Consider the following 23,188-nt stretch of genomic DNA (forward strand, 5'->3'; position numbering starts at 1 on the left):
TCTTCAGATTAGCTGTAAAACGGACCGCTACAGGAGATCATTCCTGCCCACAGCCATCACCATCTATAATAACTCCTTGATTTAAATGAGCTACGTCAACATTTAATTTCCCTTTGGGATTAATAAAGTATTTTTGAATTGAATTTGAATTGAACTAAAGGTTAAAACACCCTATTCTGGATAAAGCTAAACAACTGGATACAAGAATGGTTAAAATAGCAGAAAGTTTAATCGTAAAAAACAAAACAACAACAACAGGAAAACAATGGTGTGAGTGCTGACTCAGCAAACACGTGTTAAAAGTCTAGATAGTTTTTTTTTCTGGCACAGAACTGTCTCATTCCAATTTTGTATATCAATTATCACTTTGTCTCAATAATAAAAAGCTTGCCTAGCCCCTTTACTCCTAATACAACTTTAAAGCAAAAATAGCGACAGACTTTCCTGTAAGTCCAATTATTTCTTATGCAAAACATTTATACAAGACACTATGTTGCAGATAGTCACAGTTGCCATTTCAGGTTGAAAAAGACAACTAAAAAAGGACCCATCACTAGGTGAGATTTGTCTGTGTTTGCCATGAACCCGCAGAGGTTAGACTCAGGGTCCCTCCTCGCTCTGTAATTGGTTCAAACCTCCTCCCAGCAGCAGTCATGGCTGAGCCTGATGTTCCTTCAGTCTGCAGCACCGCCGACAGCAGCTCAGCTTTTAGATGTGGATTTTTTTTCTTTCTTTCTTTTTCCTTTTTTTCTTTTTCCACTGTTAGCTCAATAGGTGATGTCTGATGTGGAGTGTGCGCCGAATCGATTCCGTCAGCAGCTGCTGTGAGATGGTCTGCGTTTGCCATGGCAAAGGGTCTGTTTCCATGGGGGGTCCTCAGAAAGCCTCTGTACGTCCAGGTAAGAATGTGGGGAAACCCGCTCCGCTCTGAGCCGGGGTCTAAGAATCGAATCCGGCTCGGTTTTGACAAAATATCCGCACTATTCGGATGTCACCGTACCAATGCCGATGCGTTCATTTACACGTTTTGCTCGGGCTTTGGCGGAAATGTTTCGGGTCGGATGTAGGTTTCTCAGAATGTGACTCATAAAATCACTTGATGCTCGACGACTCGACAAGAACCAGCCGTTATCCGGATCCTGGTTGCCCTAGCAACCATCTCATGATGCAGCTGCTCCATCACACATCCAGGAGCAGAGGCTGTTCGGAAAGCAGCGAAAGTTTACAATCACGGAATGAGACAGGAGTTAAAGACACGTCCCAGTTTGTTTGTTGTTTTGTTGCTGGGCTGAAATAGAAACTGTGCTCAGAAAATTGACTCAATGCACAGCATTCCTTGGAGGAATGCATATCGCCCGCCACCTTTCACACCAGAGTTTCTTACGTGATAATGGATTTGTTGTGGATGAGTCTCAGCTACTACCACATCAAATTCTTGCTCAATCGGTGCTAAATTGGCTGAGTTATAGGCATTTTTGTCTCAGCAAAAGCAGGTTGGCTCTGACGACCATCTTGAATCGGATTGGCTCCAGATGTTTTTCAGTTAGAGATTAACTTCCAGTGATTGCTTTTATTAGGTTTCAATAACATCCATCCAGTGGTTCATGAGATGTTTTGCCAACACACAAACAAGGTTGTGCTAAATTTAACGCTTAAAGTTCTAAGCAAATATGCCGTGCAATAAGCAGCACTTGAAGTATGTTTTGTGAATGACTCCCAGCTACGAGCGCGTCAAAATTTAATCCAATATTCGTAAAATTGTCTGAATTATAGCAATGTTTGTGTTGTCTAAGTCAGTTGGCTGTGGAAGCCATGTTGTATTGGTATGGCTCCAAAAGTTAATCAGGTATAGCTGCATATCTAGTTACTGTTTTCTGAATGTTGCATTAAAATTCATTCAGTGGTTCATGAGATATTTTGCTAACAGACAGACAGCTGCTTTTAAAGAGCTCATGACAAAATTTGAAACAACAGTCTAATGAAATCAGTTAGCACTCAGGATATGTTTTGGGGATCACTCTCAGATATGACCATGCCACATTTTAGCTTAATTTCTGTCAAATTGACTGGGTTTTATTCATTTTTGTTTTGGAAAGATGAGTAGCTGTGGCAGCTTTCATGCATGAGCTTAACTTTGCTCGTGATAAGCAAAGGTTAATCAGTTAAAGATGTACATTCAGTGATTACTTTCTGAAAGTTTCATGAAAATCCGGACCCTCGATTACACACAGACACGCTTATATACAGGCAAAAATCTTATTGCACCACCTTCATCCTTCAGCAGAAGGCAAATGGCTTCATTTCCAGATGACTCAACCTGCTGGACACCTCCACACTGAAGGACATATGGGGGTCTCAGTCACTCAAAAGCAGCATCAGAAAATCTGCACCAAAACATGAACTCTGCCTAGGAAAAGAGGGGATAAACTACTTTTCATTTCTTTTCCTTTTTTTACCTCCAAAAAAGGCATTCAGCTGAAACTGTTTGTTTTTCTAAAATAAGCAGATTTTTTTTTTTTATCTCAGCTGCATGCTTTCTGTCTGCATGTTGGAGACAAAACCTGTCAGGTGCAGCGAGAAGAGGAGGAGACAGTCAGTCCCAGGAGACAGCTACAAGCTTCACACTTTTCTAGGCCAACTCAGCCTCCCAGTGACAACTCAAGAGCTGTTGTTAGGTCATCCTCTGAGAGAAACGAGTTTCACTAAAATACAGACTCCGAGGCCTCTGCAGCTATGGGTTTATTTTTGAATGTAGCAGTCAGATGCATTTACCAGTAATAAGGTCCAAGCATTTCTTATATCTCTCACCACCTTTCATGCCAGAGTTTTAGATTATGAGTGTAGCTGTGTTGGTCAAACCTTGAAAATAACATAATCCAAGATCTCATGAGCTATGTGAGATGTCACACTCAATGGGTATGTGTTGTGAATGACTCAATCTACTACCACAATTTAGCTCAATATCTGTAAACCTGAGTTATAGTCATATTTGTGTTGGCAAATCTGGATTAGCTGTGGCAACCATCTTAATTGGACTGACTCCAAAAAGTAATCAGTTATAGATGCACATCCAATGGTTACTTGCTGAGTGTTTTCTTAAAATTCATTCAGTGGTACCTGAGATATTTTGCTAACAAATAAACAAGTTTGACTCCAAGAGTTAATGCTAAAACTTATAGCAAAGATATTGTGCAATGAGCAGCACTAGTGTCAGACTCTGTGCTATAGCTACACCACATTTTAGCACAATATCTATAAAACTAGCTGAATTATAACCATTTTGTTGTTGTTGTTTTGTAATGTCAGACAGTAGGTTGTTGCTCTCCCCACTGTACCCATGGCCAGACAGTCTCATATGCAAAATTTATTATAAGTGTTAAGATTGAGCGTGACGGACCCAATACGTAGAATCAAGGCTTGGAAAACTAAAAACTAAATTTATTAACAACAAGAAAACAAGAAAGCAAAAGGCTGAAGTGTCAGCAAAAACAAGATCGCCAAAACTTACTAAACAATGACGGGGAAGGCAAGGAACAAGGTGCATGGATGAGGCTTGAAAAAACACCCAAGAGCAGATGACGTACAGCAGAGTGACAGAAAAAAAAGGAATGAACCAGCGAGGAATGAACAAAAAGAGACCGGTTTTAAAGAACTGAGGGTGTGTGGAAAATGAGTTGCAGCTGGGAACATGACAAGGAACAGGTGAGGTGGGCATGGCAGGCAGACCGGAGAATTACATAGCTGAGGGCAGGGGAAAAGAGACACAGGAAACAAAACTATACAAGAACTTAACTGAATGCAGAATAAATAATAAAACAGAATTACAAGATAATAAACCTAATGCAAAAGAAACTCAAAAATACTTAAATCCATGACAATAAGCAAAATATTCTGTAATGAACCTCTCAGAAAATAATCATTAGCTGTATATCTGCAACTGATCAACCCATTCAAAATGGTCACCACAGCTAATTGACCTTAACACAAAGATGGCTATGACTCAGTCAGACTTACAAATATTAAGCTAAAACTTGTTGTGGCAGTAGCTGAGAGTCATCCCCAGCACGTACTTTGAGCACTAAGAGAATTTATGAGACAATGAAGGTGGTATGCATTCTTTCAAGAAATGCTAGTTTCTATTACGAATATAAATTCAGGAGAGGAGACCAACTTTAATGAGTTAAGTAGTGACTACACTGATCTTAGGTAATAATACTAACTCTAAAGAAAGATATTGCAGTGGTTTTCAAATAACCAGCAAAATAATCTGTAATGGCATTTGGTATTGGTGGACCCACCCCCAACCCCAAGATATGTACTTTTTACACTTCCATTCTCTTTTAAATTTATAAATAAATAAAACACATACACAGACACTAGCAAAGGTTGACATGGAGAATAATTTAGGCTAGTTTGGTATTTTCAAATTAGCCATATCCTTATGTTTAATTCATTTATAATTTGCTCAAAAAGCTACACTATTTTTTTGTATTGTTTTTGTTATTAATTTGTCACAATGGTCTAAAGTTAGTGTTGTATATTGCACTTTGACACCTGGCATTAGATTGCTAAATATGTAGCCTTGAGCCAGACAAAACAACTGAGATAAAAACCTGTGTTGTTGTGGCATTATTGATTCAGCATTATATATCAAGCTCCTTTTTGTACTGCATGAGTTGTAAAGAGTCGGGGCAGCAGTGTTTGTAGAGCTGGCGTTTAGAGTTTTTCCATCTCAGAGTCTAAAGGTTGGAGTGGAAGGTTCTGTTCAGTCAGGAGTCGGCTCCACTTACAATCAAAAGATCCATTTCTGTCCCTTATCTCACTGATTAAAACTCCCCAGAGTAACAAAACATGCTTGAATGAAGTTGAAATAAAGGTAGCACAACTGATTTTAAAAATACTGTTTAAGTACTACTTATTTGCTATATTAGGAAATTTGAAGTCTATAATAAATTATTGCCATTTATTGGCGTTTTTAAGTTAGAACAAAGGAAAGTACCAGACCTTGGGGAATTTTTGTTTGTTTGTTCATACACCTCATCACAACATTTAAACTGTCTTATTGAGGTCTTTATTCAAATCCTTTTCATCCATCCATCCATCCATCCATCCATCATCTACCGCTTGTTCCAGAGTCAGCTCGCAGGGCAGCAGCTTGAGCAGGGAGGCCCAGACATCTCTTCCCACAGCCACCTCTTCCAGCTCCTCCAGGAGGATTGCCAGGGAGGCGTCCAGGGGATATCCTTCCCAAATGTTTGAACAACCTCACCTGGCTCCTCTCGATATGGAGGAGCAGTGGCCCTACTCTGAGTCCCTTCAGGATAACCAAACTTCTCACCCTATCTCTAAGGGGTAGGGAGAGCTCAGCTACCCTGCAGAGAAAACTCATTTTGATTGTCTGTATCCATGATTTCATTCTTTCAGTCACTACCCAGAGTTTGTGAACATAGGTAAGAGTAGCATAAACTGACCGGTAAACAGAGAGATTTGACTTGTAGCTCAGCTCCCTCTTCACCACAACGAACCGGTACAGAGTACGCAATATTGCGAAAGCCACATCGATTGTTTGTCAATCTCACACTCCATTCTTCTCTCACTCATGAACAAAACCCTGAGACCTAGCATGGGAGGGGGGTGGGGTAAAAACAAAAACACAGGATGGAGAGCAAAATGAAAAAACAAACAAAGCACACTAAACAAAAAAACGACCAGGAAAACACACAGGTACTCAAAAAATAAATATATAAACATATAATCACTCCCTCTCATCCAGAGAGGTGGCCTCCACATCGCAGTGCCCTCTCACTGCGATGTGGAGCCAGAGAAAATCCTCTTCAGCGAGGTTAGAAAAAGAAAAAAAATGATTCTGCTGGGTTCTGAGGTGGCTGATTCATTCTATCAGGAATGGTGGAGACGAAGGCGAACCCAGAGCGCAGACTCGTTTAAAATAAACTAATTTATTAGCGTAAAAATAAACAAAAACAAAACAAAAGGCTGAAGTGGCAGCAGAGACTAAAAAATAACACACGTGAGAACATAAGCAGAGAACATAAGGGTTTTTAAACACAGGAGGTGATGAGATAAGTGGGCACAGGTAAGTGATACAAATTGCTGACAGGTGGAGATGGGCGTGGCAGAGAGACAAGTGAGTAACTGAGAAGTGAATAGTGACAGAAAACAAAGGCACGAGTAACAAGAACTAAACTAAGACAAGAATAACTGAGCACAAACAGCAAACATGAAAACAATAAACAGAATGCAAATGACCCAAAGAAAACCCAAAACCCGACACTGAGACTTATCCCCAAATTATATGCTGAGGGCTAGCTAATTGCTGACATCTTTCGGAATCAACTTAGTGTCGGGATTTGGGTTTTTGGTTTTCAGTTAGTTGCCTTATGTTTCAGTTGGTGTTTATTATTTTCTGTTATCTTGTAGTTTGGTTCTTGTTCCTTCTGCCCTTGTCTCATGTGTCTGTGTTTGTTTTCATCTTCATTCCCCCAGCTTAGTCATCTGGTTACCTGTCACGCCCATCTCCACCTGTTAGCAATTATTATCATTCACCTGTTCCCACTTACCTCGTCATCTTCAGTGTTCAAAACCCAGTCATTTCCCTCCATACCCCGCTGGTGCATTGTCGTTTGTTGTAAGTGTTCCCATCCTGCTTTTTCCGTGTCTGATCCAGATCCTGTCCTTGCTTCAGTTTGTATTTTCTGTTCCCTTCTCAGTTGTTTGATTTAGTTTTTGTCTATTTGTTTGCTGCCACGTCAGCCTTTGTTTTGTTTATTCCTTAGTTTAATAAATTAGTTTCTATTTAATATGAGTCTGTGTTCTGGGTTCGCCTCCGTCTCCACCAACCATGACACTTAGTCTGTTTGGTAACAACATATTTTATGATCTACTGAAAAGATTTTATTGAAACTTTTAAGAATTAATTATTGGATGTACAGCAACAACTGACTGACTTTTGGAGTTAGCTCGAGTAAAGATGTCTGCCGCAGACAACTGACCTTATAAAACATAAAAATATCTATAACTCAGCAAAAAGTACAGATATTAAGCTAAGATGTGGTGTGACTGTAGTGGTGTGACCTAATACATACTTTACACATAATTTGTGTGCTACTTATTGCACAATATCTTTGCTTAAAACCTTAGCATTAACTTTTGGAGTCAATCCTGTTTGTCTGTTAGCAAATTATCTCATGAACCACTGGACAAATTATAATGCAACTTTCAGAAAATAATCATTCATGGTACATCTACAACTGATTAACCTTTGAAATCAAGGCATTTTAACACCACCGCAGCCACTGCAGCTTATCAACATTGGCCAAAACAAAAATGGCTATAACTTGGTCAATTTTACAGCTATTGAGCTAAAACTTGAGGTGGTAGTAGGTGAGAGCCATTCACAGCACATACTCTTAGTGTGTCACATAGCATTATTTTATGGGTTTGACCAAAATGACTACAACATCATTGCTTCTCAACAGAAGATCATTTTAGTCTAAAACCCTGGAATGCAAGGCAGTGGGCAATATGCATTCCTCCTTGATTCAGGTTGGTATATCAAGCTTCTTTTTGTTTTGTGTGAACTATAAGGAGTTAGGTCAGCTGTGTTTGTACTGGCAGTGTTTTCCATCACAGAGTCTACAGGTAAGAGTGGGCTGTTCTGTTTGATAGTCCTTTCCTAGAACATTTCTCATGCCTTGTGCTTTCTCATGCATTATTTAGAGCCGTTATTACACCTGTCAATGATATTTGACAAAATGTCTTCTTGTGCCCCCTCAATCCTTTATTTCAGGCCCTTTCTCTTGTCTGTACAGCTGGCCATTAAGTGGCAACCTCTGAGGGGAAGCTGTATAATCATACATAATGGATGAATGGCATGCTGGAAAAAAAAAAAAGAAAAACCAAGTGTCAGAACAGTAATGTGCTGCTCGTGATAAGCTTTATTCTCCTCTCTGCCTCAGTGGTTTGACATCAGGTGGTGCTTTGTAACAGTACAGCATGTCCTCCATTCTCTGCGTGCATTTTAGCTGATTCTTCAGGGTTTGATATGAGTTGAATAAAATGCTCGGTAACAGGGCCATGTGCATCGGTGCGAAGGAGCGAGAGCAGCCTGATAAAGACAGGCTGGTTCTTTCCACCCATTTTAGCATATGGCCACAGTCAGTCACTAATTAATAGCTGTCACAGAAGCCACAATCAATATTGCCTCATTAGGCATGTTTGAGTAACTCTCTTCCCTCACAAAGGGTGAATACTGAATCCCACAGACAGACAGACATGCATCAGCCAGAGCTAAAATCAAAGCCACAAAGTATCAATTAAAACAAGCCCAGCCATATATTTGTTTTCCCCACGGAGTTGTTTCCATAATGCTTTGATGTGTTCCACCTTCGGAAAAAACTGATACAAGGTGCACATGGCACTTATTTGTGTGGCCAGTACAGTTAAGTTAGTTGTGGGTGGTCATGGTCAGATTTGTAAGAAAACCAGTCAATAAACAAAACAGGAGAAATATTACTTTAGGGAGTTATAAGAGGCATAAATACTCATAATTCCTATTCATTAATTGGGATATCATAGCTTTTACATAATGTGAGACAATCACAGTTAAAGATGTTATTTGATTTTCCTCCAGTCATTATTTTTTGCATGCAGCCAAAAGCAAAAGGGCAATAATGTTTTTTTTTCCTGCTGTCTGGGTGTTTGTTTGCATGTAGCATTGCTAAAATATCTCATTAACCACTTGACAGATTTTAATGAAACTTTCAGAAAGTAATCATTGGATGTAAACTACAACTGACTACATTTTGGAGTCAACCTAATTTAAGATGTCCATCCAGAGACAATTGACCTTCGAAAACACAAGAACAGCTATAGCTGTTTTACAGATGCTGAGCTAAAATTTAGTACAGTGGTAGCTGAGCATTACTCCTAATACTTAGTTCCCCGCACTACATGATGTGCGGTATATTTGGTTAAAATTGGCATTAATCCCGTTTGTCTGATTAGCAAAATATTTTGTGAACAAGTGGACGGCTTTCAAAAAACCCCTTAAAAAGTAACCAATGTATGTACATCTATAACTAACTTCTAAAGTCAACCCAATTCAATATGCCCACAATAGCTAATTGATTTTAGCCAACACAAAAATGGCTAAAACTCAGTCATTTTTACAGATATTGAGCAAAAATTTACTGTGGTAGTAGCTAAGTGTCATTCACAGCACATACTCTGAGCATATCATCTCACAGAAAATTGTGCATAAGTTTTCTTTTCAAGGTTTGCCTGTAACAGTTATAACTCTGTTATTTTTCACCATAACATGATCTTAGTTTACAACTCTGGTCACAACAGACAGTAGGTTTTACTGAACACTCTATATTTCTATAAAACTTCCCAACACTAACATCAGAGCACGAAAAAGTAGAAAGACAGGTACAACCACTTTGTAGAATATTTTTGACATCGACAGACTGAAGGTTGATGGTTTGATGCCAGCCTTCCCACCCCACATGTTCAAGCATTCTTGGGCAGGACACTGGACGCCACTATGGCCTGGATCTGTCAGTGTGAATGTGGCTGGTAGAATAAAAGCACTTGAATTATCCAACAAGGCTAAAAAAGCACCATAAAAAAATCCAGTCCATTTAAAGACCAATGTTCTTCTGAAAACTTGGTGGAAATCAGATTAGCTGAATGGAAAAGTGAATATTGGACTTACATTAGTCAACACGGCCAGAAACAAGAAGCAGAATGTTCTTGTTTCAGAAACAAGAAGCAGAATGTTCTTGTTTCTCTGTCTGCAGAACATGTAAATCAGTCCTGTATCCTTTTCTTTCTAGTTTGCATTTTGAAAACAGAAAGAAAAGACAGTTCTCTTCGCTGGCTGCCTGTGTGCTACAGAATTGATTTTAAAATATTTTATTTGTTTTTAAATGTCTTAATGGCCTTGCCTCACCCTATCTCTCAGACTTGCTTCACCCGTACTCTCCTTTATGGACTCTAAGGTCAGCTGACCAGCTGCTTTTGGCTGTTTCAAAGACAAGGCTGAAGCTCAGAGGGGCTCGGGCGCTAAGTTATGGAACAGGTTTCCGCTACATGTTAGGCAAGCTTCTTTACTGTCTTCTTTTAAAACCTTTTTGAAGACTCATCTTTTTTCCCTGGTGTTGTGTGAGTTGTGTTGTTTAACAGTTTTTATTCTTGTTTTTATTTTATTTACTATTTTGCTTATTCGTTTAATGTACAGCACTTTGGTCAACCATGTGTTGTTTTTAAATAGCGCATTTAAAATATTTGATTTGACATGTTCATTCTATAATAACATGATAATATGCTAACATTGTGTTTTCTGTCACATTGTGGCAAGAAAACTCAATTGTGCAGCTTTATTTTTATTTTTATTTTTTACTATTTTCACAAACTGTTCTCAAGCAGTATTATGGAAATACACATTCTTCTAACAAATGGAAGATTACAGAGGATAATTTGTGATTAGAGGCCACAACACAAAGAGAAATTAAATTAGTGAGTGACTTTCAGTGGCTGCCTAAAAGCAGATTTCTTCTTTTATGTGTTAAAAGCAGAAAATGAATGGAGATTTAAATAACAAAGATAATTTCTTAAAGTTTTAATGTTGAAAATGACAGTATTCCTCAAGGCATTTTGTAAAAGGGATGTTGTGGGAGTACGAAGTGTCGAAGTCACTTTTAAGTGTGTTTAACCAAAGTGAAAGCTGTGTCCACATCCTCAGTACAAAGCCAAGCTCGTTCTCGGTGCAAATAGGACTCCACCAAGGCTGTTTCTGGTCTCTGATTTTCTTTGTGGTGTTCATGGACAGGATCCCAAGGTTTTCTGATTTGGAAACCTTAGGGTCTGCTTTTTTCAGATGTGGTTCTGTTGGTGTCTTCAGACCATGACCTTCAACATGGACTGGGGTGGTTCACAGCTGAGTGTGAAGCAGCTAGGATGAGAGGAAGCTCCTCTGAGTTGAAGGCCACAATTCTCAACTGGAATAAGGTGAAATGCTCCATAAAGGTTGGGCCTCATGTGGAGAAGTTCAATTATCTTTGAGTCTTGTTCACAAGTGATGGCAGGATAGAGTGGGAGATGGATTGATGGATCAGGGGATTAACTGCAGTCATCAGGGTGTTGGATCCCCCAGGAGGAGCTTGAGATTATTGCTGAGGAGAGAGATGTCTGTGTGTCCCTCCAGGACCTGTTGCCTCTATGACCTGACCATGGATAAGTGGCTGAAAATTAATGGATGGATGGATAAATGGATGTTGAAAATAGTCTGGCACGTTTTCAGTTGTCCCTGTTGTTGAAGGTTCAACAGAATGATGTGACACTCAGCTCAAGAATAAATAGAAAGAAAGAGCTAAACAGTGATGTGCAGAGTGTAATAGTATAAAATGGAAGTAAATGGATGGATGGAGAAATCCATCACTGTCAAACACTGAGTGCAGGAGTCATCACCAGGCAGAGAAGCAGAACTGTTACTCACTAATGTTCTCCAGCTGGATGAATGCCATCATGGATGGAGCTGACTGTCTCTTTTATCAGCTGGGGGATACAGAGACAATCAAAAGACAAGATAATGAGTCTGGTGTCACTATAAATGTTCTACATGTCATATCACAAACAATGAATCTTTATGAAATCGTCAGAACCAGTAATCTACGCTGTGATTTAATTTAGTTTGGATCTCTGTTCCACTTCCAGGCCTCCTGCCATCCTATTGGGCCACATAACCTGATAAATCGAAGTTGTCACTGGCTCATATCAGATTGTGTTTTCCATAGCTTTTCCACTATAAATGTTTCTCTGTTGGGCTCTTGAGGTGGAGCACAAAGCTGGTAGATAGTCAGAAATTAGTTTCCTTGGTCAAGTACAACCACATGTTTATGTAAGGTTTCCTATTTTATGTCAGTTAGGATGTTCAAAATTATTTCTATTTTCTTAAATGCCCAAAAAATTAGCGAGAACTTTTTAAAGAGTATTTTATTACTTTTTTGAAGTCATGTATACATACACCAAAATTACCCTTCCTTTAAACAATTTGTTAAAGCCCAAATGATGATGCCATGGCTTTGGACACTTCTGATATGTTAGTTGACAACATTTGAGGTAATTGGAGACACACCTGTGGATGCATTTTAAGGCACACCTCAAACACACTGCTTCTTTGTGTGGCATCATGGCATAATCTAAAAAAAAAAATATCCAAGATACAAGGAACATAAATGTTGACCTCCACAACTCTGGTTCATTCTTGGGTACAATTTCCAGATGTTTGAAAGTTCATCTGTTCAAACCATTACACACAAGTATAAACACCATGAGAACGTCCTGCCATCGTACCGCTCAGGAAGGAGACAGGTTCTGTGTTCCTATGATGAAAACGTTTTGGTGTGAAATGTGTGTATAAACCCCAAACAAAAGCAAAAGACCTTTGGGGGATGCTGCTGAAGATGGTCAGAGAGTGTCATTATCTACAGTGAAACAAGTCCTCAATCAACATGGGCTGAAAGGTCACTCTGAGGAAGAAGCCATTACTCCCAAAGCAACATAAAAAAGACAGATTACAGTTTTCAAATGAACACAAAAACTAAGACATTAAGTTTTGGAGACAAACTAAAATTTGAACTGTTTGGCCATAATTTGGAGGAAAAAGGGGGAAGTTTGAACTGTGAAGTATGGTGGTGGCAGCATCGTGTTGTGGTGTTGTTTTACTGCAAAATGGACTGGTGGACTTCACAGAATAGATGGCATCATGAGGAACGAACATTATGGCTTGCACTTGCACTTGTATAACACTTTATCAAGTCCAAGGACTCCAAAGTGCTTTACACTACAATCATTCACCCATTCATCCTCACCTTCATACTTACGTATGAAGGTAAGGTAAGCTACATTGTAGCCCCAGCTGCCCTGGGGTCGACTGACAGAATTGAGGCTGACATCACACCGGCGCCACCGAACCCTCTGATCACCACCAGTAAGCAAGGCAGGTGAAGTGTCTTGCCCAAGGACACAATGGCTGAGACTTACAAAGCGGGGGCTCAAATCAGCAACCCTCCGGTTACAGGACGAACCCTTACCTTCTGTGCCACTGCCACCCCATGTGGAAATATTGACACAACATCTTAAGACATCAGCCAGGAAGTTAAAGATTGGACACAAATGGGTCTTCCAAATGGACAATAACTCTAAGCATACTGCCTAATTAGTTACAAAGTCAGTGTCTTGGAGTGGCCATAACAAAGCTCTGATTTCAATCCCATAGAAAATTTGTGGGCAGAGTGGCCTACAAGCCTGATTCAGTCCCACCAGTTCTGTCAGGAGGAAAGAGACAGAACTCCATCAAACTATAGTGAGAATTTTGTGGAAGAAACCCAAAATGTTTGACACAAGTCATACAGTTTAAAGGCAATGAAAATTCATATAAACCTGTTACTTAATATAAAGCAATAAAAAATAAATTCTCATTGATCAGCCATTTTAACAAATCATAATTTGAGAATCCTAACATACTTAAAACAGAAAAGGTTTATTCTGATTTAGTGTCAGACAGTGATAAGATAAATTATCTTTTTACACAGTGTATGTAAACATCTTGTTTCTGTATATCTCATCAGTGAGAGTAGCTTTTTTTCACCTGTTCAGAGAAAACGATGCAATGATGTTTTTACCTGTGGTGTATGTATGTGTATCTGTCTGTCTGTTAACGAAATATCTCATGAAGCACTACACAGATCTCAATAAAACTTTCAGGAAATAATAATTAGATGTATATCTACAACTGATTAACCTTTTGAACCAACTGAATTCAAGGTGGTCACAACAGTAAACAGATTGGAAAACAAAAAAGACCTCTAATTCAGTCAGTTTTACAGATATTGTGCAAAAATGTGGTGCAGTTGTAGCTGAGGGTTCTTCACGACACATACACTGAGTGTGACATCTCGGGACATTGCATAAGACTGTGCAAAACTTTTTTAACGTGGTTTGACAAAAATTGCTATAACTCACTCGGGCATTATGCATTCCTTCGAGGAATGCTAGATCTGGATCTAGAAAATTTCTGGTTCACATATCATGAAAGGCGTTACTCTTTCTGAGATACCTACAGAGAATCTCCACCAGAGGATGTTTAGCACATAATCCTGGTTGTTCTGATTTCTGATTTATTTTCTCCTCAAAATTATGGATCTGTTGTTTTATTTTCCTTTGAAAGGATCAACAGCAAAGAGTGACTGTTAACCAATCAGATATTTCACACACTTAAACATGCTTAAAAACTCCAAATGAAAACTCATATTGGTGTGTATCTGACAGGTGAATAGGAGGCTATAACATCTTCATCAGAGAAGGACCTACAGTTTGCTGCATGAATCTTTAGACGTTTATCTGCTGCTACCAAGTGGTCAGAAATAAAACTGTAATGCTTACAGTTTTCTAAAACCACTTATCATATAAATAGTGTTGGACTGGTCAGCAGGAACTAACAAGACTTTAGTCTCTTATTTAAGGATATTCAAATGTGTTCACTGGATAAGCTGATGACTAAACCAACAGAGATGTTGGACTATTTAAGGTGGTATAAATGTATAAAAATTTGACTAAACATTACTGTCACATTACATTGTCTAAAATTATTTATTGTCCAATGTCAAAAGGCAGACTATACTAATGTGCCTGTGCATGTGTTTGAGTGTCTGTTTGTTAGCAAAATATCCCATGAAGCACCAGGGCAGATTTTAATTAAACTTGCAGAAAATAATCAGTGAATGTACCTCTACACACCTGAATAACTTATAAAACACAAAAATGGCTTTAAATCAGTCAATTTTACAAACATTGAGCTAAGGTTTGATGTGACAATAGCTGAAACGGATCCCCCAACACATATTCTGAGTGCAGATTGTGCAAGATTTTTGCTTAAAACTTTGGCTTTAACCGATGGTTTCAACTATGGCTGTAACTCTTCAAATTTGCACTTTTAATTGCAACCTGTATCAAAAAGAGATACTGATTTAAAACAGTAATCAGTCTAACACTAAATTAAAGTTTGAAAATGTGTGTCTTAAAGGCCAGATTCTCCTACCTACACATGAAGTACCTGTTCTTTTCATGGCTGGCGGTGTTTGTGGGAAGCTGGATAGTGTATGTGCAATACTCCTCCTACACAGAACTGTGTCGAGGCCACGACTGTAAAAACTCCATAGTGAGTACTTAATTTTCTGTATGCGCTCAAACTGTAAAATCAACGTGTGGTCTTGTGTCTGCCGCTTATGAGATGTGCATTCTTTTTATTTTATTTGTCAGTGTGACAAATACAGAAAAGGAATCATTGATGGGTCAGCCTGCAGCAGCATGTGTGACAAAGAAACTCTTTACCTGGGAAAGTGCTTTTCTGCCAAACCCAACAGTCAGGTTGGTCTATTTTTAAAATATCTCTCTCCTCCAATGTGCTCAGCTTGAATCCAACTGCTCCTTCAGGCCTGTCTTGTTCATTGCAGGTTTACTCAGGGAACTGGGGAGACTTACAAGGAGTAATCAAGTGCCAGATGGAGGATACCCCTCACTATGAGTTGGGAGGTGAGATGGAGCCCAGGAAGGAAGCTGCTGCCTTCAACAAGCCCACCAAGGGAACCTCAGTGGAAAAGTTCAGAGAGATGATAATCAACCACTTAAAGGTCAGAGAGGCTTTGTTAAACTAGACCAACTAGATCTCTTAAAGGGTTAGTCTGGTCATTTTTGAAGTGATGTTCTGTCAAATAGTTATCAGTAGTTAGTACCTTATCAGCCGTGATATCAGTCATAGAGCACAGAGTATGGAGAAAAGAGTCAAAAGTTTTTGTCCAAGATAAATTGATGGGAAGCCAAACAAAGGCTCTTTTTGTTTTGTTTTCCAAGCTTATAAAACAACTCTCTCAAAAATGGCATACCAGGTGAAAGAAAGCTACATTAGCTAATATTAAACCTTTACGCTTGACACAATTTGTTGTTTTCTCATCCAAACAACAACCATGTTACTATGTGAATGTATGTATGCTGAGCACAGAATGGTGCTGAGGCTGCTGAATGTATCAGTCAGTTGGGAGTTGCATAAACTTTTGCACTGACTAGACGAGCTGATCAGGCAGACTGATACATTTGCAACCTCAGAATCATCAACATCAATCAAAGACTGTAGACTGATAGACCTCTGATATGAACCAAGAAGTTGAAGCCAGAACAGCACCGACCTTCCTTGTGGACTGGTTCTAGCACAAGTTTTAAGTCCAGTCCCCTTCATGGAAATGAACAAATGGTAAATGGCTTGCACTTGTATAGCACTTTATCTAGTATGTAGCCACAGCTGTTCTGGGGCAGGCTGACAGAAGTGAGGTGCCACCAAGCCCTCTGACCACCACCAGTAGGAAAGATAGGTAAAGTGTCTTGCCCAAGGACACAACAGCTGAGATGGACAGCGCGGGGACTCAAACCAGCAACCCTCCGGTTACAGGACGATCTCTACCTCCTGAGCTACCGCCGCCCCAATTTTACCAACAAGACAATGTTGGTAAAATTAAAATTACATTTTTTTCCAGGTGTTCATTTATGAAGTTCTAGCCTTACTGCTATCTGCACAAATGTTTATTTTTCTAATATGTTTAGCTGTAGTTGCTTCATGCTTAAAAGAAAGCTTGTGTTAAACTATCATTGTGTGCAGGACTTAAAGCCACACATCACTAGTGTGTAGACTCCGTTTCCAATAACCCAACACTGCAGCTCCCATAAAACTGTACCTGCTGGTTTCAGCTCCCAATGAAAGAAGACGGGGTCAATTGGTTTGTCAATGTGTCTATGCACAGCACTCATCTGTGTAACACAGATGCTGTTGACAAAATAGCAACAAGCTAAACATAGTCATGCAAAAGTGCAGAAGTTTAATATTAGCTAATGTAGCGTTTTTTCATGACAGTATGTTGCTGAGAAAGAGTTGTTTTATAACCTTGAAAAATGGTTAAAAAACAAGCCCTTGTTTGGCTAGTTATTAGCCCAGCCTGAAGGAAAATGCTTTACCTGATGTCCTAACTGATAAGGTTCTAACCATTGAGAAGTCTTCAACAGAACATCACTTCAAAAGTAACTAGAATGTCCATTTAAAGCTTCTTTTCTTTACAGGCTAAAGTGGGGGACCAGGCCAACCTCGCAGACCTGGCAACCCAAGTATTGTCCATTGCAGATGCTAATAAGGACGGTCACATCTCACTGCCAGAGGCTCGCTCCACATGGGCTCTGCTGCAGCTCAATGAGTTCCTGTTGGCGTTGGTCTTGCAGGACCGGGAGCACACACCAAAGTTACTAGGCTTCTGTGGAGACCTGTATATGATGGAGAAGGTGCCATACACTCCTCTGTATGGCATCAGCCTGCCTTGGATCATTGAGATGTGGATTCCTGCAGGTCTGCGCCGCAGCATGGACCAGTGGTTCACCCCCTCATGGCCTCACAAGGCCAAGATCTCCATTGGCTTGCTGGAGCTGGTTGAGGACATCTTCCACGGCACTTTTGGCAGTTTCTTCATGTGTGATGTGAGCACTACTATATTTGGTTACAATGACCGGCATGACTTTAAAGTGATGGACGCCCGGTACATCATTCCTGAAGCCACCTTCCAGGAAAGAATTCGGCAGCAGCGCTGCGACGTGGACGAGGATTGTCTCTATGGGACCGACTGCCTCACAAGCTGTGATCTCACTAAGCATAAGTGCACACCTGAGGTCACCAGACCAAATTTAGCAAAAGCCTGTGACAGGCTAAAGGACTATATATTGAGGGGCGCTCCATCTGATGTGAGTGAGGAGCTCGAGAAGCAGCTGTATGCTTGTATTGCACTCAAGGGTTCAGCAGAACAAATGGAAATTGAACACTCACTCATTTTAAACAATATGAAAACACTACTGTGGAAGAAAATCTCTCATACAAAAGATTCTTAAATACACCAATGTTACATACTGGTACAATGACCTTTACCTGTCTTTAAAATGGACAATCAGTTGTAATGATGGAAACATTCCATTTGGATTTAACATACATTATTAATGTGTTTTAAGGTAATATCTCACTGGGCTGCAACTGTCAGACTCAAAATTGCAAGAAAATTCTCAATTGCAGTCTTATTGAATTTCAAGTGTCAGCAACCAAGTGACCACAAACCAGCATGGCCATTTTTTGAAAATCATGACCTATTTTTGTGTGCACAGCAAAACTGTACTCAAGGCCTTCTTAAGTAGTTAAATAGAAGGGGGTACTAAGGTTACATAAGTTGCTGACCCACCCCTCTGTCCTGTGAGTGTTTGCATAGATATATACTGATATCCATATACAGTCTTGGTCGTTTCTTGAATGCTTCCTAATGAAGCCAATACAAAAGATGTTTTGGTCACGTTTCAAGGTGTGAATGATTGCGTAAGCACCTAGTTTCAGCGGAGTGAAAGAATCCATTTACGCCTCAGGTTCCATCTTTCTAACACCTAAAGTGCAGCATTGACTCATCTCTCCAGGCAGCTTTACAACCAGTCACACCCATAGGCGCTGGAACAGGGGGGGACCAGGGGGCCATTGGCCCCCCTTACTTTACAGCCCTGCCCGGGCCATCATCTGATCCCACCAGAAATTCACACGGCTGCATCCAACTGGGCAAAGACGCTGTGACTGACATCTCTCGCTCTTTCTATCGCCCTCTCTTCTCTTTCTTGCGCTCTTACTCTCTAGAGACAGACAGAGGCACAAACAAAGCCATTAATATATAGACAAATAATTGCTTGCATTGTTTGTCTGTCATTATTTTCCGCATCCGAAGGGCAGCTGTAGTTTGCAACAGCACTGCGCACAGATGGCAGGTCACTATGTGGAGACAATGCAGGATGAGGAGGAGAAGAAAAGAAATGACCTTATCTGTTCATGTGAACATCTTTGAAATAACAGAAGAAAAAAATAAGCAGGATCTCTAGCAGTCTGACAAGGTCATTGTTTCAATTTCTGAATGTAATGTCACTCAGAAACAGCCGTCACATAATCTCTCTACACACCCAAGATGCACAAAATTTATTCTTTTCCCCTCAAAGTAAAGTTTGTTGTTAACTACAGTAGAATCAATTGCTTTACTCACCATCTCCCATGTAAAAAGACTGGGTTACACTGCAAGTTTGCTTCTGAACTGCTGAGCCAAACTGCGCTCTTATGCCGGTGTATATTATTTACTTGTGTTTACTTTTATCATGGTCATCATTTATAAAGCAGTTGGTTTTACCAACGATCATCTCTCCTAATAAATGACTTTAATAACAAAAATCACAGGTGAAAAGTAGCAGTGTGTTTTCAGCACCACAGATGTGTGAACAGCGACGATGAGAGTGACAAAGAGAAGCTATTTATTTCACAAATAACACAATTTACAATTTAATAAACACAGAAAAAAAACTATTTACTCCTCTCTGTGGAAAAAGAGCACCTTCTTATTCATGAGTACTGCAGTTCATTACAATAATTATTTCCATTTCCAAAAGAAAGACTCTTGTTGCAAGCTTTTCTACTTGATCACTTGATTTAAAGTACGTACCAACCTCACCGTGTGGCCAAATTGATCATGTGCACCTGACATTCAAGGTGCGTACGAACAGAGAGTGCAGCCCCCCACCTCAAAAATGAATCTGGCGTCGCTGAGTCTCCAGGCAGGGGCTGCACAAGGTGTGCCTGCAGTGAAGGACTCTAGGGATCCTGTCCATAAGGGAGTATGGAAAGAAGCAAACACTTCGCTCTCCATCTCCATCACTGGTGGACCATAGGCAGAAACCCCCCTGCTCCAACAATAAACCCCTCGGGATGATCTGAGTCCTGGTCAAAACTCTGCAAATCAAGAGTGTTGAGGCTTCCAAAGAGTTGTCAAAGCTGACAGCAGGTCCAAAATTCCTGTGTCGTGTCTCCATTTGAATCAAAAATGTGTTTCAACCCATTATTAGAAAACTGATTCATGGGCTCAGTATTTTTGACACCATGCTTTTTGTCATCTCAATATTGCTAGTTTAAAATACTGCACGTCCTTTGTTTTCTTATTAACGTTTTAACAAGTATGACACGTGTAAAATTCCTATTTCATTCTGGTAGTTAAAGGCATACTTCAGTGGTGAGGCTCGTATGTCTAACTCTGGGATACAGTCCTTGTGGCGAACAGCTGGGTGAACATAGGATGTGCTGATATCGCAGTTTAGGGGCAGAGTTACGACTATACATCAGGAAATCAATAGTATGCAAAGAACTTCATCAAGTTCAGTTTACTTGGTGATGTAAACAGTTTTGTTTTGAACTTAGAGGGAGACAAACTACTGGTCGAGGTTGCAAACAGGAGGTCGCTGCAGGCAGCACTTAGCTTATTGTAAAGCTCTGAATGACTTCTTTATTGGGCTAGGATGCCTGGTCAGAGCAAACATTGTTGTATGACACCCTCCACAGGAGGTGGAGATTGGGAGAGTCAGGTTTTGGAATGAGACGAATTAGTCAAAATGTCTGGAAAACATGACAGGGCTGATACCTCGCTGGAGAAAGAAGAAAACGGGTTGATGAAAATAGAAACCCAGTGAAGAATATGAGTGATTTTTAAGTTCAAAGAACAAATATGTGGTGGGTTTAGAGCTGTTAATCCACTTTAAGTGGCTGAGTCAATCTTAGAGGGAACTTAGAGGGAGACAGGTCCACAAAGATATTGGTCCAAAACTTATATTGAAAACCATTAACAACGACTGAATCCTTTTTTAGAAAATGGGAGCTTGTTTGGAACTAAAGCAGCTAATGCTAGATGCTAGCTGAACAGAATGTCACCAGGAGTGAAATGCTAATGCTAACGGAGCTCTGTAAGTTTCAAAAAGAGTGTGGAAACACTCGAGACATCACTGAATCTCAAACACGGCTGGAGGCTTCCATTGGAGAAATTAGGAACAGAATCGACACCGGGAGGAGAGACTGACTACCGCGGAGCTCAGAGTGAGTAACACTGTACACTGAGGCATAGGGGAAGAAAGAGCATTACCTACTTAGAAAAGACGCTAAGCTAACTGCAAAACAGTTTTGTTTTGAACTTAGTAGGAGACAGGTCCATGGAGATATTGGTCCACAGTTTATAGAAAACCGATAACAGAGACTGAATCCTTTTTAAGAAAATGGGGGCTTGTTAGGAATCAATTCAGAATCCTTATTTAAGGTAAGATGAACAAAATAAATGCTTTGATGAACCAACTAATTAAGACCTGAATAGGAAGAGATACAGCAGGAAGATCAAAACTTTAAAGATGGACACCTCGTGTCAAGGATCAGCCCTGTGTATTTCAAAGGCAAAGGCAAAGGTCTTGCTGCAAGATCAACAGGTGAAATTTTGTAGAAATTAAAAGTTCTTCATTTGTTGTGTTTAAAGCCTCTAATCAACATGTTTCCATCTTTTGTGTGTCCCAGCTCTGTCCTGTCCTCCTGTGAGGAGCAGCTCAACGAGAAAAATGAAAGAGCAAAAGAGACAGCTTTCAAAGGTGAGCTGACTCTGCAACTATTTCTGTTTGCGTCTTGTCCTGATTTTTCTTTGCCACCATCTGCTGGTGTAGATTAATCATTCTCACGTTTCTTTCAGCTCTAAGGTTTTATGTATTTTATGCTGATGTGTTTACCAAACTTAACAAGCTGAACCAATCACTTCAGTGGAAGGAGACATCTTGAAAATGTATCATAAAGTGAAAGGATTCACTAAGAAGCTCAAACCGGGGAGGAAATGTGTTGAGGGAGATGATGTTTCCTACTACTTGATGCCCGTCTTGCCACCACTGATGTTGCCCGGGGTCCAGAGGTCAAACTGGTGAAAGCACACCTGTCCAAACTCAGCACTGATTTTAGCCAGTATTTTCAGGACATTGAAGAACAGTCAGAAAGACTGGATTGGGTGAGGGACCCATTCATTGTGAATGAGAGCAGCAGCGACCTTCATGCAAGACTGCAGGAGCAACTGATGGATTTATCGTCTGACTGTGGGCTGAAAAAGGCATTAGCTGAGAAGACATTGACCAAGTTTTGGTGTGATGTGGAGAAGGAATATCTTGAACTGGGAAAACATGCACTGTCTGAACTTTCTACCTTTTGGTTCAACTTATATGTGTGAGGTGAATCAAAATCAGAAGCCATGATGATTAAAGGGAGTTGGCCTTCAGAACTAGTGAGAAATAGTGAAATTTCAATAGTCACCTAGCAGGTTTCGATATTTGGGAATCAATATCACTACGGATGTCTCAACTGTACAAAGCAAATTATGGGAAGCTAAAGATTTTGAAAGATGGGAAATGTTACTGTTTTTTGGGAGGATTGAAAGAGAATAAATATTCTTCCCAGATTGTTGTATTTGCTTATGTCCCTTCCTATTTGGACCCCAGCAACCACCTTAAAAAAATACAAAAAATTAATTCTACTTTTATTTGGGAGAAAAAGCAGGCCAGAATCAAATTTACACAGCTGTTGAATGGAACCCTCTTGTCTTTGTCCTTGGAGTGCTTCCAAGTGATTTGTTAAGCAAAGAAAAACTGTACCTACTTGGGACCCTTACACTGGTGGCTAAAAAAAAAAACAAAACACAAAAACACCATATTTTGGTTTAAACTTCTACCCTCCACTGCAAGTCAATGGAAAGAGAACTGAGGATTTATACTATGGAGAAAATGACAGTTAAGCTGAAGCCAACTATTAATTTATTTAAGAAAAGGTGGAACCCACTGATAACGTATTTGGGACTGACAATGTCTTAACTTTCATGTTGAGTTAACAAATTTACTTTCATTTAGACATATGTAGAGGAATATCTTCCCTTTGTTTTTGTATCAACACCTCTATACTGCAGAAAACAAGATTTATTAGGATATTAGTTCACCGATGTTCATGTTGAATTGTTTTGTCTAGCTGTGCCAGAGAACAGTATTTGTAGCTTTATGTGGTAAGTGTTAACCCTGGTATGTGAATAAAGCAATTTGTTTAAAAAAATAATATAAGTTGAACTTTTTTTTTCCCCCTTCCTGGATTAGTTGATTCCTATTACTTGAAGCATTTCTAGTGTCTGTTGCCATTTACACTGGCACTGCTGCAGTGCTACTAAACAGTATG

The 23,188-nt window shown here is 39.8% G+C and overlaps 1 protein-coding gene across 1 annotated transcript; it reads left to right on the forward strand.

Moving 5' to 3' along the window:
- Positions 1-164: 164 nt before the first annotated feature.
- LOC108246251 (divergent protein kinase domain 1A) lies at positions 165-22,142 on the forward strand. The gene is made up of 5 exons (XM_017433695.3): positions 165-899; positions 15,107-15,241; positions 15,343-15,450; positions 15,537-15,713; positions 17,188-22,142. Exons 1-5 carry the CDS (start codon positions 846-848, stop codon positions 17,998-18,000), a joined length of 1,287 nt encoding a protein of 428 aa, XP_017289184.1. The 5' UTR covers positions 165-845; the 3' UTR covers positions 18,001-22,142.
- The last annotated feature ends 1,046 nt before the right edge of the window (positions 22,143-23,188 follow it).

This window comes from Kryptolebias marmoratus, linkage group LG24 (genome assembly GCF_001649575.2).
Source record: "Kryptolebias marmoratus isolate JLee-2015 linkage group LG24, ASM164957v2, whole genome shotgun sequence".
Lineage (NCBI taxonomy): Eukaryota > Metazoa > Chordata > Actinopteri > Cyprinodontiformes > Rivulidae > Kryptolebias > Kryptolebias marmoratus.